At 40.5% G+C, this 15,616-nt stretch overlaps 1 protein-coding gene across 6 annotated transcripts in view; it reads left to right on the top strand.

Moving 5' to 3' along the window:
• Nucleotides 1-15,616, top strand: part of LOC140483033 (acylphosphatase-2-like) — a 112,980-nt gene that overhangs the window by 62,945 nt on the left and 34,419 nt on the right. For 3 of the 6 annotated variants that reach the window (XM_072580916.1, XM_072580919.1, XM_072580922.1), the window contains one exon: nucleotides 6,790-6,886. The exons of 2 other annotated variants lie outside the window; for them this stretch is intronic. In XM_072580916.1, the coding sequence (XP_072437017.1) occupies nucleotides 6,790-6,886 (97 nt within the window). The remainder of the gene's footprint in view (nucleotides 1-6,789; nucleotides 6,887-15,616) is intronic. One more of the 6 variants, XM_072580917.1, reaches the window with a different exon arrangement.

Below are 15,616 nucleotides of genomic sequence, written 5' to 3' on the forward strand. Positions count from 1 at the left end.
TAAATATGGAGAGGTTAGGCTATTGTGAGAATTGAAGGTGGCATCTTTTGGAATACTATGGATCACTGGATTTTGATAATTATAAGCATAATGGGGATGAAACTTTAAGTATGGTAATAAGTGCATTCTGTTTGATGTAGAATTTGGGAGGCTCCCAAGGAGAACCGTGCACTATTCAACTTTGACTGAATAAAGGCATTGGGCAGAATCATGCCAATGGGGTGGACTATCTGATACCTGAGCGGCACTTCCCTTTCAGTTTACTAGCAGTAGCAATGGTGTGGTGGCAGCAGCCCATCTGCAGGAGCCTTTGGCCCAATCAGAGGGCTGGTAGCTTAGGAGGCTCAGTAGCATCACTCAGAGTGTTAGACACTGCTGAGGCCCTGCAGGCAGAAAGTAGGCTGAAGAAATTCTTTTTAAGTTGTAATCATGAAGGGGAAATCCTTCGAAGGGAATTGCAAGGACTACCTTCCCTGCCACTTCTATTTGTCTGGCAGCCTTTCTGTGGGAAGGAGATCAATCCAGCATCACAAAAATACTGACTGCCTGATCAAGGTGATACTTTAAAATATCTTTGTGCATTCAAGTTAGCCATTTGTCACCTTGGGTTGAGCAACCTGATCAATCCCACTCCTGTCATCAGTAAGATTCCCTGGCTTGGACCCAACCATGGAACTAATCTACCTCCTGGGGGACCAGTAAAATTCCCTTGTTTCAGTAGCATGAAAAAAGCAGTCCAGATGGAGATGAAAGAAAACAATTTTGTCTATAGTTGTGGCAAATTGTTGTTTGCAGAAACTAAAAGGGTGATTTTTCTGATGGAGCGTTTTTAGTAATATAACATATAATTTACATATACTATTATTTACAGCTATTAATTTGAAAAAGAGTGAACCAGTGAAATTACTGAGAAGTATTTGTGTTGCTATTTTTAGTCAGAAACTCATGTGGCTGCTACAGGTTTAAATTTGTCTTTGATTTTAAAGATGAAAGCCTGTTTCTTTAATTGGTAATTTGATTCACTGTTGCAAGATTAAAAATTCTGATGCTATGCTGTGAGTAAAAGATCAGCACATTGCCCATTTGTCAAGCTTCCTCTCATGCAGAGCTGACCTTTCGCAAAATCTCCTCAATGAAGAGCATTTCATAAAGCCCACACTGAAATTGTACTTAGCAATTTTCAACTTATGTCCTGTTTGTATAAAAGTTAGCTCCAGGGGACAGGACTGGGATTTAATATTGGATAAAAAATTTAGTGTGGTTTAACATTTTTGAATCTACTTTTTAAAAGACTCAGCTTGATTTTGCCAAGAAAGATTTTCCAGTTGGTTTGATATGTCGAGCAGTTATTGTCAAAGTTCCTTCACTTTTGGTGTTATGTTGGTTCAGTAATCTCAGACATCAACTTTGAAAAGAAGATTACGAAAAGTAGGGCAGTGAACTGTACCAGAATAGTTTTGAATAGGAAGCAAAGGTGATGGACTTGCAAATTCTGTATTGAATGGGCAACAACGTGTGCCCTGATTAAAAAGTAACATAAAGTGCAGGGTTTAGATATACGAAGAATGCAAATTGCTGTTAATGTTTTCTCATAGTCTTAATGAATGCACTTGATTTATTTTTACCGATATCAATGAAGTATGAAGCACAGACCACAGGTTTTAACTCAACAAAGAGATTTTAAAAGACAGGCCTCATTAACTGTCTGCCAGGCAGCTGCCAGTTGGAAATTGACGGAAAGAGGCAGCTGGCTGGCTGCCAAAAAGGTAAAGATCAGAGAACACAAAGACTGTCTGCTGGCAATTCTTTTTTGAGCAGGGGCAAATTTGACAGAGTTTCCAAGTTTAGAACTCAGTTGAGATGGGTGTGGTGGAACATCTACATTTCTTGTGCCTTCACAAATGAGTGTTCTTTCACTCTGGGACCTCTGCTGCAAATTTCACTGGATAGAGCAACCACAACAATCCCATCTCCCACAAGTTGGTTAATTGCTGCAGAATCTATCCGAACAACAGATCTCATGTAAGTTAATGAGGCATCAGCCTTGATCCAGTGAGTGTTTAAACTGCCCAGTATTAAAATCAGTGCTTGGCAGTATTTGGACAGAAGGAAGAGTTTGTTCATTTTAGTTTTCATTTCATGAACATTTCCCGACCCCACCCACCAAAGGGATTTTGAGGTTTCGATTTATCAGGTGAATTTGAAGTACAGGATTCTTAAAGTAGTTTTACATGAATAAAACATTCAAGGTCCAAAGTAATTTGAAATATTTAAATCTCATTTAATACTGGCCGATATTCTTGTAAGTTATGAATTATTGATTTTGTGAAAAGCAATTTGTTGTTGATTGTTAGTGACACAGGCAAGACAGCATTTATTGACCATTGCTAGTTGACTCGGTATTAAAAAACACAAGGTAGATGAACTGAGTTGGTTTCATTTGGTGTTAGCCCTAACAACATTTTCTGAGTTCATTTTTACAACTTGTTAAGGAAGGATATGAACGCATGACCTAGAATAGTTAAAAATTACCTTTTCACCCCCTGTGGCTAATAGTAAGTTGGATGAAAGACTTTTTTTTTCTAAGGACAGGACTTTGTATAATGAATTAAATTTTCATATATCAGTTTAAAAACAAAAGTGACTGTGTTGCTGGATAAATACAGAAACAGAATAAACATTTTGAAAACTAGGCAGTTATTGTTTATTATAAAGAAGAGGATCTGTACTTTGGCTCTGTAACTTAAAACCATTTTCTGTTCCTTTTAAAAGTATAAATTATTTAAAGTGCAATTTTTGCCCATTGTTATGCTGTAGAGAAACCTAGACTGTCTGGTAAACCAGGAGAACATTATATCACAAATCTGAAAATAGTATAATAGTGTTAATAATAGTGTTTTCCAATGGTGGACACATCCGCTATGGGATTCATGACCTCATGTTCAGATTTAGAGGGAGTTGAGCATCTTATAAATAAAAATCCAGGATGACCTTATTGTACAAGATTGAATGAAAACTACATTAGAAATTCCAACAAAATGCAGAATACTGTTCAATTTTTCAGTAATGTCATAAACATCCAGTTAAAGGTTTTGTAACAAACTATACTCGCTTTTTAAAATTGGTTGTCAGGGAGCTTTTAAACATGGCTCCTCCAAGTTGCATGACTTCTCTTATGGATCTACTTGCTGCTGAAGCATTGAGCTGGGCTCACAATCACAAAGTATTTAAATAATTCAAAGATTCCAGGACGTGAACTCTCAGAAAGATGTGAGGAATTAGACTTTTGGTTGTGTTGACAGGAGACAGATGATGGAAATCACTAGGAATTCTAGCATAATTGAGCTTTGTGGAACAATAATTTCTCAGTGTTAACATCTTGCAGCCATTTCGATTAATTTTGGTAAAAATGGTTGAGAGCTGCCATTTAGAGGCAAATCATCTGATCACCACGAGAAAGTCACCTTAAAACAAAATCTGTTTGCAACAGTAAGATAGGGGAAGGATGTGGGATGAAAAGAAGACAATTAGAAGTCTGCTATGTTGTACCAGGCTACTAAGAGCCACAACATCTAGAAAGGTAGAAGTGAAACAAAGGAGCCTAAAACTAACTGTGCTTACTGAATTGTCTTATCAGAGCAACCTCCAACTATTTAACAATCGAACCCATTGCAGATGCTGAATCTGACTTCGCATTTCAAACCCTTTTCTTCAGAAAGAAAATCTTGAAACCAGGCCAGGCCTACAACAATATTTTAAAGGCGGATTTCATTTTCATCTTCATATGTCACTTTTATTCTCACTTTAAGTCTTTGTATACTTACTTTATCTAATATCCTACATAATTTACTTAAGTACTTTTCGGTAGAGCTATAGGGAGAGGCTGGGGCTGTTTTCTCTGGTGTGTCAGAGGCTGAGGGGTGACCTTATGGAGATTTATAAAATCATGAGGGGCATGGATAGGGTAAATAGGCAAGGTCTTTTCCCTGGGTTGGGGAAGTCCAAAACTAGAGAGCATAGTTTTAAGGTGAATGGGGAAAGATAGAGGCAACTTTGTCATGCAGAGTGAATGATATGGAATGAACTGCCAGAGGAAGTGGTGGAGGCTGGTACAACTACAGTATTTAAAAAGCACCTGGATGGCTATATGAAGAGGAAAGCTTTAGATGGATATGGGCCAAATGCTGGCAAGTGGAACTAGATTTATGTAGGATATTTGGTCGGCGTGGACAAGCTGGAGAGAAGAATCTATTTCCGTGCTGTATATTTCCATGACTCCAGTGGTTATGTAATAAAATAACCTTTAAACTTGTTTGAAACATAACTCTGTGCTTCTGATAATTTTTAAATTGAAACATTAAAAAATTATTATAAGCATATACCATTGCTTAGTTCATAGACCACTCTAAGGAAATGCCTGGTACGTGGTTGTGACAGTAATAAGCAAGAAACACACCCAAAATAAAGTAGAAGAAAAATCTGCAATGTATGGAAATTAAATAAACTAAGACGTTATGTACTTCAATCAGCAGCTGTGCATGTTTGATAATCCATTGTTCAAAGAAGGATTTAGGCAAGAAAGCTTGAGAAAAACAACTCCAATATAAAATTGAACCAAAATTATCACCAATGAAAAACCATACAAGGAAAAACAGATAGAAGGGGTTTAGAACAGAGGAAACATATATCCTCAGGTAATTAGGCTTGAATATGCTCTTTTTAAACCTATATTTTATTGTGTTTGGATTATAAATTGGATATTTCAGAATATATGATTATTTCAAGAAACAAAGCAATTGATCATTTGAAGATTTTACCAGAATGACAAAAAACATTTAAAGCACTGCATTCGTATTAATAACTTTAAGAAGAAACGGAATGGGACAGAGAAAGAAGTTGGCTCAAAAAGAAATAAGAATGTTAAGAGGCCAAAGGTGGAGGGCATTAAGGCAGAAATTAAAGAATTGTGTCAGTGAGAATAATGAAGTTAAAAAGGATCGAGAGAAAACAAGGGTAGATACAAGTGAAATGGAAACGACAAGAGAGGTGGAGTGAAGAGATGGATGAAGAAGTAACATGAACTGGAATTGTGATGGAAGTTGCTGCTTGTTCTCTACCAAATGTTATTGTCATGGCAAGTTTGTTAAATAGAATAGGTAGTAGAGGTGGTCCCTGACACAGCCTACTACATTTTATGACAAATTAATAAGTTAACGGTGGAAATATATGAAAATAAACTCCTAGTCAACCTTAGAGGCCTTTGACTCCTGTCAACAGTAATGACTTAATGAAATCTGTCTTTCATGCAAACTGGGTTGTGCCTGAAACAGCTTGTAGATATTAAAAAGCTACAAAACCTTGCTCAGGCAAGAATTGATGAAATAGTGCCAGAATTAAGGAATAAGAAGGATTGATTAATGTTTACATTGAGGGAAGCAGATCTGCTGCCAAAAAATATGGAATTTACTAATAAGTTTATCTATTTGGAAATTTGTTCTAACAGCAATAATATTTTTCTAATTTATATTTTGAAGTAGAAGGAAAGAGTATCACAGATGTTTTCTGTTTTTTTTATCCTAACTTTTGGGTGCCTCAGAATCCCCAAAGGCGGAAATTGGCAGTCATGTCAATCCTTACAATTGTGCCCAACACCATAAGAGCAAGTCCAGATGGTAATTCATAAATGCTCAACTTCCAAGGAAAAATAGATTGGAGGTGACTGTTTGGATTTAATAAATCAAAACCTCATGCTCAAAATTGCATTACCAGCTATGGACAATGAATAGAAGGGAAAGAAGAAAATGAAAGGCAATTACTGAAGGGACATAGATGTTAATCTGTTGTTGAGGTCACTGTAACCAACATATTTATTAAGTCTGGAAAAAGCAAATTATTGCAGTTCCTGATAATTTGAAATATGAAGATGATGGAAATGCTGAGCAGGTCCGGCAGCATTTGAGAGAAAAACAGAATTAACGGGTAGAATCATAGAATCCCCTACAGTGCAGATAGAGATAATTCGGCCCATTGTGTTTGCACTGACCATCCAAAGAACATTCTACCCAGACACACCACCCCACTCTATCCTCATAACCCCACATTTTTCATAGCTAATCCACCTACTCTGCACACCCGTGGACACTACAAGGCAATTTAGCAAGGCCACTCTGCCTAACCTGCATGTCTTTGGACTATGGGAGGAAACCAGAGCACCTAGAGGAAACCCACGCGGACATTGGGGAGAACAGTCCCCCAAGGCTGGAATCATACCAGGGTCCTTGGTGCTGTGAGTCAACTGTTCTAGAAATTAGTGGAGTTCATCTGGAGTAGACAGGAAATCAGATGCAATAGGAGAATCACATAAGACGTAATGCGCCCAACCTCCAGAAAGGAAAACTGTCCCTCACTTAGTAATTGGCAGAAAGGGCTGATGTGGGAAATCTATCTGCTAACAACAGAAAGGCAATTAGACTCATTATGGAGCCACTTAAACTAATTATCTTTGAGCCCACCTGGATTTAATGGTGACTTTGGGATTATAAGAGGTACGCTTGTGTTTTTCATCCCTACGGAAAACTTCTCAACAAACTTTGTTGGGTTTACCAATGGCCTACACAGAGAATCCTTCATTCACAAGCACTTGATGCCTACCTAACCAGTCTAGCATCATCAAGTGGGGGAACGGATCTTCTGAGGTCCATCCCTCTCCCCTTGCATCTGACACCCTTCTCATCACCAAACCATCCCCTTGTGATTCTTTCCCACCCATTTATCTTTCCTTTCATCCAGCAGTGATCCCTGGAGAAGGCCCCAGTATGTTTACAGCCATGGCCCTGTTTCTGGTAATGGAAAGCTGTCGGCTCCTCATTGGCTTCCAGATTTTGGGGTGAGTTTCTGCCTTGTTGAGAACTTAATCTGGCGTGAGGTCACACCATAGACAGGTAAGTAACTGCTTACCTTGTAATTGTGTCAGGCCTCCCAGACGAAAGCAATGTAGGATTTTCACAGGAATCTTCATCTGATTACCAGGAGCTCCCTCCCCAAGAACACCAAAGTCTGGCAAATGTTTTGGATCTGTGCTCTTGCAACAGAAGACTAGCGAAGTCATCAATTGAAACATTTCTCTCTTAACAGATACTGCCAAACCTGCTGATTCTTAACAATCATTCTCTGATTACATATAATTTGAAGGTTTTGACCATATTTGTCCGGGGAAAGGAATGTTATAGATGTTCAGTATGGTACATGGGAATACATCAAGTCTAGTTCCACCTGGGCTTGAAACCTTGGCTATCTTGGACAGAAGGTAAAATCTCTCAGCAGCTATTTCAGCAACACGTTCAGTCTTAAAGTGAGAAGACAACTAATTTTCAGCTGCAAGCTATCCAGTATATTTGGTCTGTAAAGAAACTTACTACTCAAAAATAAAAGCTATTTATTGCAGTCTGTCCCACTTTTATCAGTCTCTGCATACATAGTCCTAAAAGATTTCAGGTCTTATAATGGTTTGTGGTGCATTGTTGTTGGCTGTTAGTCTGGTATCTGCTCAATCTTGAGGTGTTGTTCCCTGTCCAGGGAATGTCACTCTAGTGGTAAATATTACTGTGGTAACTGTTATTACTGTTCCATTGCCCTTGATGGGAAACAGTTAACCACTGGGACTGATGACTGTCTGTGTTCTATGCAGTTGGTGGCAGCACGTCCTCTTCATCAGCCATCTGTCATAAAGGAGCAGCTTCTCCAGTTGTATGTGTATAGCAGCAATTTTAATGATAAAGCTGCTTGTTTACGTTCACTATGACCAATCAAGTTGACAACTTCTATCTTCAAAGATTCAAGTTGCCAAGTGGACGGATTTTTGTGGAGATAAATGAATGTTTGCACCTGACTGGCTCACCAGTGCTCAACTGTAACAACAATTTGGCACTTTTGTCAACGTGAAGTGTCTTTTGTCATTTTATTTTGATTTTGTCACTCACTTTTGTTGTAGGTCTTACTGCAGATTTTTTTATTGGCCATTTGAAGATTAGTAGCAGCATATTAGTAGCTGGGCTGGACTATTTTCAGAAGGTGTGTTATTCCACTGACTGCCTTGTAAACATCTGGACTGGATTTGCTCAATATTTTAATGATTTCTTTGACAATTTTCACAGTGGCTTCAATCTTTCCATCTGAATAGAGATTGTGTGGAAATGGTGTGTGCTACTGAATTTCCATTTCTTTTACAAAGCTGCTGAATTCTTCATTTGTGAATTAAAGCTATTGTCACTCATTGATAAATTGGAATGCCATAATGGCTATAGTATGCTTGCAGGTATTCTACAAGGCTACTTCTAGTTGTTGGCATCAGCTGATATAACTCCTCGTAGTCAGGATTCTAACTGATGATGACAAAATAATCAGTTCTTGTGAGAATAAAGAGGTCTACTTCAAATTTTATCTGTGCACTATCTGGGATGTTATGAGTGAATCTTTAGCTTGTTTAACTTGGTATTCGTTACAGGTATTGCACTGGCTGACACCAGCTCTTAATCGCATTACACATGTTTGGCTAGTGGAGCACTCTTCTTGTCTTCCTCAAACTAGATTCAGCACCTTGCTGGCTTCCATGAATGTGCTTCAGTATGTCCTCTCACATCTCCATTGGGATAACGACTCTGTTTCCTTTGTGAAGGATGCAATCTTGAGGAATCCTTTTTATCTCTGCGTGTCTAAAACTGTCTTCTAGCAACAGGTCTGTTCTTGATGGTTTCAGGCAATCCTTTTATCACTACTTCCTTCAGCACTTGGAAAATTGTGTCTTGTCTGAAAGGTTAATGACTTCCAGTTCACGTCATGCTATTGCTCCTCATTGAATCTGGAAGATTTCACACAAAGTTAGCATCCTCAACTTCTTTCAAAGGGAATGCTGCTGTCAACAACATATGGACATTGTGCATCTGCATTCCTTGCTTGTATGCCACTTTTAAATTATATCTCTGCAAATGAGGTAACATTCTTTGCAACAGATGAAAACGGTTTGAGAAATCTGTTTTAAGGTGACTTGTGGTCAGACTGTACTGTCACATAGTTTCTTCCAGACAGGTCCTGAGTAAAATGCTCATAATTAAACACAGTAGGCAGACACTGTTTCTGAATCTGTGCCGAGTATTGTTCAGTTTGCTTTAATGCTCTGGATGCAAAGCCAAACCTTGTGTCACAGGATGATTTCATCATTGAATTACTAATTCAGCAATGGCATCATCATCACTAGATATTTGGTTTGAATGAAAGCTGCTTCTTGTTTTATGCCCTAATAATGATCTGCGATAAATGCTTCTTTTTGTGAGCATTCATCATACTGAATGCCAGCGTTCATGAAAATGGCAAGTTTGTAACATTCCCAAGAGTAGTTCGGTGGTAACATTTAAATCTGTCCTGCAATAGGGTAAAGGCTTATTGCAAACATACCCAAAATAAAGTGGAAGAAAAATTTGCAATGTCCTGAAATTAAACAAACTGAGCATTTACTTCAAAACAGTAGTCAAAAATTGTGTGTGTTTGACAACCCATAGTTCCAAGAAGGATTTAGACAAGAAAGCCTGAAAAAACAACTCCATTGTAAGATGAAGTCAAAGTTGTCACAGATGAAGAACCCTGTGAGGAAAAGCAGAGAAAGCATCCTTGGAGCAAAAGGGCCTTCACCTCTGCTTCTAGTTCTACCTCTGCATCCCTGCTAGGTTCCAAAAATTACAATCAGTCTTTCTCTTCTTCCCTCTCACTGTCCTCAGACTGTCAGACTGTCTTTCATAATCTCTAACTACCAGTCAGTTGTGCATGTAATGCTAAAATGACATTGTGACCCAAAATCTAATCACAGTTGTATAATCAATGAGATAAAAATTTCGGCACTGGTGGAGAATGTAAGGGAATGATGTAATACTGCATTCTCCTCCTCAGAGGTCTCGTGGAAATGGCAGCTCTCTGAAACTGTGAGGAAAAGCACAGCTATCAATAGTTCTCTCACTTCCATGGGAGCCCTCAGAATTGGTTGCAATTCACAGACGTCTGTACATTGGAGGACAAGTGATCTCTGCTCCTCTACTTGTCCGATGAAGTTTTCACATCTGCTGATGAGTTGACTCTGTTTTCTGTGACTGAATGCCAGCCTCACCATCCACAACAAATCAGTCATTCTCATGCCCTGTCAGCTTCAAAGTCTCCTCTTACATAAGGCTGGTCTGAACCCTGTCTTTGGATTCTTACACCTTATTCCCTTGTAGGAATACAGGAGTATAATGTTAAAGCCAATACTCCAGCAAACGCAATGTATAGTCACTTTGCCAGCTTACTGCAGTATAAGACCATAAGACATGAGCAGAAATTAGGCCATTCGGTCCATTGAGTCTGCTCAGCTATTCAATCATGGCTGACAGGTTTTTCAACCCCATTTTCCCACTTTCTCCCCATAACCTTTGATCCCTTTGGCAATCAAGAACCTATCTATCCCTGTTTTAAATATTCTCAATGACCTAGCCTCCACAATCTTCTGTGGCAATGAATTCCACAGATTCACCACACTCTCTCGAAAGAAGTTTCTCCTTATTTCCATTCTAAAAGGTCTTCCCTTTAGGCTGTGCCCTCGGATCTTTCCTGCCAATGGAAACATCTTCCCAATGGCCACTCTGCCGAGGCCATATAGTATCCTGAAAGCTTCTGTCAGCCCCACCCCCTCATCCTTCTAACCTCTATTAAGTATAGTGCCAGAGTCCTCAAATATTCCTCATATGTTAAGCCTTTCATTCCTGGGATAATTCTCATTAACCTCCTCAGAACCTGCTCAAGGGCCAATACATCTTTCCTGAGGTAACTTGTGGCCAATGGCATGTATGTGACACTGAGCCACTCACAGGCAATTGTATTTGTTCACAGTGCTCGGCTTGCATTTCTGACAACAGCCCTTTCCTTTCAAGGAGCTGGTGTAAACTTCATTCATTTCCACCAACAATTATGCTCACCTCCATTCCTAACTTCCTGTTTGCTCATTTGCTGTCCCTGAAAGAAAATTGAGGTTTATCACTACCCATTGTAAAGCAGAGAAGGTCAGTGACCCCCTTGCAAATAGCTTGATGCTCCAGAAGATGCCCACACCCTCCCTGAGTATTCATGACTTCCTCAATGGCTGCCATCCAAGTGCTTGCTAAGGCACGAGGTCTTCTCCCTCAGTCTTTCGGGGAGAGGACTCCCTTCCTGGCCTGAATAGTCTGAAGTAGAACATGCAAGAAGTTGACATTGAAGTGTATGTAGGCCTCTAGGGACCTTGCTTCACCTTGTCCATGAGTGCATTTCTACTATGGCTTCCTCTTGACAATTTTGTGTGGTCTCTAGCTCCTGGATGATTGGAGGTGGAAAGAGACGTGGTCGGAGTTGTTGGCTGTTGCAGGATGAGTTTTGCTGGCTGTTCAGAGAGTTGGGGAAAGGTTCACAGGTTGCTGGTTGTTTTTGGGATCAGGAGGGCAGTATAACTTGCTGTAGTGTTGTGGGGAAGGCTCACATATTGTTGGTGGTTTGAAATGTTACTGGCTGCCAGCTAATGTCAGGTCTTTGTTTAAATCAGGGCCCAGTGCTGGTGGCTCACGTTGCCAGCACTGCCTTCTGCATCAGGAGACAATGTGGCTGCCCACCTCCAGAAGCTGAGTTATTGACAGTTCCAGTAGCTGGTTGTTAATATGCCAGCTAATGTGGGACTACACCATGACAGGTCAGAGTAAGAGGACCTTGGCCCCAGCTTGTAGTTCTTCCTCTGCATTCCTGCTAGATTCCAAAAACCTCAATCAATATTTCTTCTCTTCTCCACTCATTTTGTTTTCTTTTTCTTCAGTCTGTTGTGGTTGTCTTATATACATTAGTTTTAATGGTTTATGTAAAAAGGATTAATCTGTCCTTTCAAAATGCTGACTGCTGCATATTTCTAACATTTTATTTCCTTTTGTTTCACAATGGCTCTATCTTGAATCAGTTTGAAGTGATTCTGAACTCCCAAAGGTTTGTTTCCGTGCTTTTCCTTTCTTAGACAGCTAACTTTCAAGCACAGAACTGTCTCTCGGTAAGAGTTTTCCCTGGAGATTCTCCTTCTGCTGCAAGTTAGATGAATTTTCTGACCCCATTTCAAATTGACTTTGGTCATTTCAATCTGAGTGCAGGCTATTACCTACATTCATGTACAATAAACTATTGAGACTGGCTTTTCTCACTCTCTCCAATAGTGGCATTTTAATTTGTCTTTCAATTTCAGAAATATTTTTTCCAGAGCCTGTGGCCCAATCCGACAGACAGATCCTTGTGGAGCTTACCCTTATCAACAATCATCACAGTGTGAATTTTAAAAACATGTTCACTCACAGAATCATAGAATTCCTACAATGTTGAAACAGGCACATTGGCCCAGCAAGTCCACACCGACCCTCTGAAGAGTAACCCACCCAATCCCATTCCCAACCCTACTACTCCTCATTTCTCCTGACTACACATCCCTGAACACAATGGACAATTTAGCATGGCCAATTTACCTGACCTGCACATCTTTGGACTGTGGGAGGAAACCGGAGCACCTGGAGGAAATCCACACAGAGACACGGGGAGAATGTACAAACTCCACTCAGACTGAGGCTGGGATTGAACACGGATGCCTGGCGCTGTGAGGCAACTGTTCTAACCAATGAGCCACCATACCGCCCCTGTTAGGCCTCTTGCATTGAGTTCAGAGAGGGTTTACTAGACTAATACCAGCATAGGCCTGTATCCTCTGGAGTTTATAATGGGATGTTAATATCTCTAAGACAACATTTATTACCCACCCCTAATTACCCTCAAGAAGGCGATAGTGAATTGCTGCCTTGAACCGCTGCAATCTTTGGGGTCACTCAGTGCTGTTAGGGAGAGTTCTGGTACTTGTGTGATATCAATGTTAATTGTCACTTGTCAGCCTGAACCTGAATGTTCTATGCATCTTGCTGTATTTTAAACTCAAGCTGCTTCAGTATCTGAGGAGCCGCAAATAGTGCTGAGCATTGTGCAATCATCAGTGAACATCCCCAGTTCTGACCTTATGATGGAGAGAAGGTCATTGATGAAGCAGCTGAAGGGCCTAACACAGTCATCAAAGGAATTCTGGCAGAGATGTCCTGGAACAGAGATGATTGACATCCAAAACTCTGTTTTCTCTCCACAGATGCTGAGCTTTTCCATTACTTTTTGTTTTGATTTTTAACATTAATTTGTCTTGTCATTGAACTCTATGCAGCAGTGGTAAGAGGAGAAGGTTTTGACTCATTTGTAGTCTCCTCCAGATGCTCATCATGCTTCATGCTACGAGAGAGAGGGAGAATCTGCCTTCTAAATCTAGGAGCTCTTTGCAGAGGCCTCCCTGAGTACTGTCCGTAGCTTCTCAGCGCTTTTGCCCCTGGACCTGACATCTCCAGTAGCCAGCGACAGAAGAATATTCTGCAATTGAGCAAAAGCAAATCAGCAAGCCAGGTTCTTGAGGTACAAGACAGCTACAGAACTGTCAAGGTCTTTGTAGACCATAGGTAGCCTGTGGTCTGATAAGTTAGGAAAATACCCAGTTATTTTAGACTTAATACATGTTTGTCCTTTGCAATGTTGCATTGACGTTGCTATTTGGACGTCGACAGATGGTTACGACATGGACTCTGCACTTTCTCCAAGGTATAGACTCCACTACACGTATTGGGGGTTTTTAATGTCCCCTCTGTATCCTTCTTTGCTGAGTCAATGTAGTAGGTGGTCCCTTGCCTGTCCTGCGGCCTTGCTGGTGTCTGAGTCGTCTTCACTCTGAGCTATTCCTCTGATGGTCCTCGGAGGGTCCTGGTGGTGGGTGTGTTTGAAAGCTGAACAATCAGCCTTATCTAGAGGCAGAAATCAGAAAGCTGGAAAGTGAAGGACTCATTAAACCAGTCCAGTCTGTGGAATGGGCAGCACTGGTCATACCAATTGTGAAGCCTGAAGTCAGTTAGCCTTTGTTGGGATTTTAAACAAATGGTAAACTGCTTTTTGCAGATTTTTTTTACCCAGTCCTTTGCATAGAAGATTTATACACAATGCTGGCAGGAGGACTGGAAATGAGCCATGTGTTGCAATTGTGGTTAATGAGGATTCCCAGAAGTATGCTACAATTAATACCCATAAAGGTTTGTACAAGTATACGAGACTGCCAGTTTGGAGTATTGGCAGCCTGTGCAGTTTTTCATAGGGACCATTTAATAAGGTGGACAACCCAGGTCCCTATTTATCAAGTTGACCTGCTAATTAGAAAGATGACCAATAAGGAGCACTTAGAGATCTTAGACATAGTTCTTAGAGACATTTTTCTCAGGTAGGTGTACACATTAGAAGGGAGAAATGTGTGTTCCAAGCACTCCGCGATTTGTTTAGGCTACAGAATTGACAAGACTGGATTACACCTGTTGGAAGGTAAGTGAGGGTGATCCCAGGCTTCCGTGTTTGTATTGGAGCTTAGGTCTTTCCTTGGACTATTTAATTATCAAGGAAATTTCATACATAACCTGGCGTCCATCCTGGCACCTTTGCATCAACTCTTAAAAAGGGTCAGCCTTGGAAATGGTCGCATAGCCAAGCCATAGCTTTCAGGGAAGTGAAGAAACAGCTATTATCCTCTAAAGCGTTAGCACACTATGAGTCCAAGCAAGATCTAGTTTGGCATGTGATGCCTCCCCATACAGCATTGGGCTGATATTAACTCATAGGTGGCCCAAAGGAGAGAAATGCTCAGTAATGTATATATTAAGTATTCTGGCTAATGCAGAGCATAAATACACCAATACCTTTATGGACCTACACTTGTAATAATAATGACCCACAAACCCCTACTAGGTCTAAATAAAGAGGACAAGGCAGCGCTGCCCATAGCTTCAGGTCGAATTCAGCAGTGAGCTCTAATAGCACGCGTGTAAAGTTACAACTTGGAACACAGTCCAGGAGGCCAAATAGCAAATGTGGAAGCACTGAGCCACCTCCCGCTGGCAGATACACCACCAGTGGTACTGCCACTGGAAAAGTCAGTGACGGATTTAAATTTTCTAGACACATTTCCAGTCACAGCTGACAATATCAGACTTTGAGGGCAGAAAAAATCTGTTCCAGGCAAAACAGAAACAGCTGGCGATGATGGGGAAACCAAAGGGCTGTCACAAGCAGAATCAAAACTTGTTTGAACCAGAGAAACTGGATCACAGCAGAGGACTGCCTATTATGGGGAGCAAGAGTAATTGTTGCGAGCAAAGGTTGCTGCCACATACTGGCTGAACTCCACCAGGGTCATCGAGGGATTTCCAAAATGAAGATGTTGACGATGTCTAACAGTCAGGATTGGATGTAGACATGGCCATGTTGGTGGGCAGTATTCAGAATTCCAAAGGACACAAATTATGTTCAGCAGCTCCCACATATTCGTTGGAATAGCCAGGTATACCCTAGACTCGGTTACACATCGACTGTGCAGGTCCTTTCATGGACTCAACGTCCTTAGTCATTGTGGATGCCCACTCAAAGTGGCTGACATGCATAGAGTTCATTTGTCAAACACAGGAATGACGAA

The sequence above is a fragment of the Chiloscyllium punctatum genome, chromosome 11, assembly GCF_047496795.1.
Source record: "Chiloscyllium punctatum isolate Juve2018m chromosome 11, sChiPun1.3, whole genome shotgun sequence".
Classification (NCBI taxonomy): Eukaryota; Metazoa; Chordata; class Chondrichthyes; order Orectolobiformes; family Hemiscylliidae; genus Chiloscyllium; species Chiloscyllium punctatum.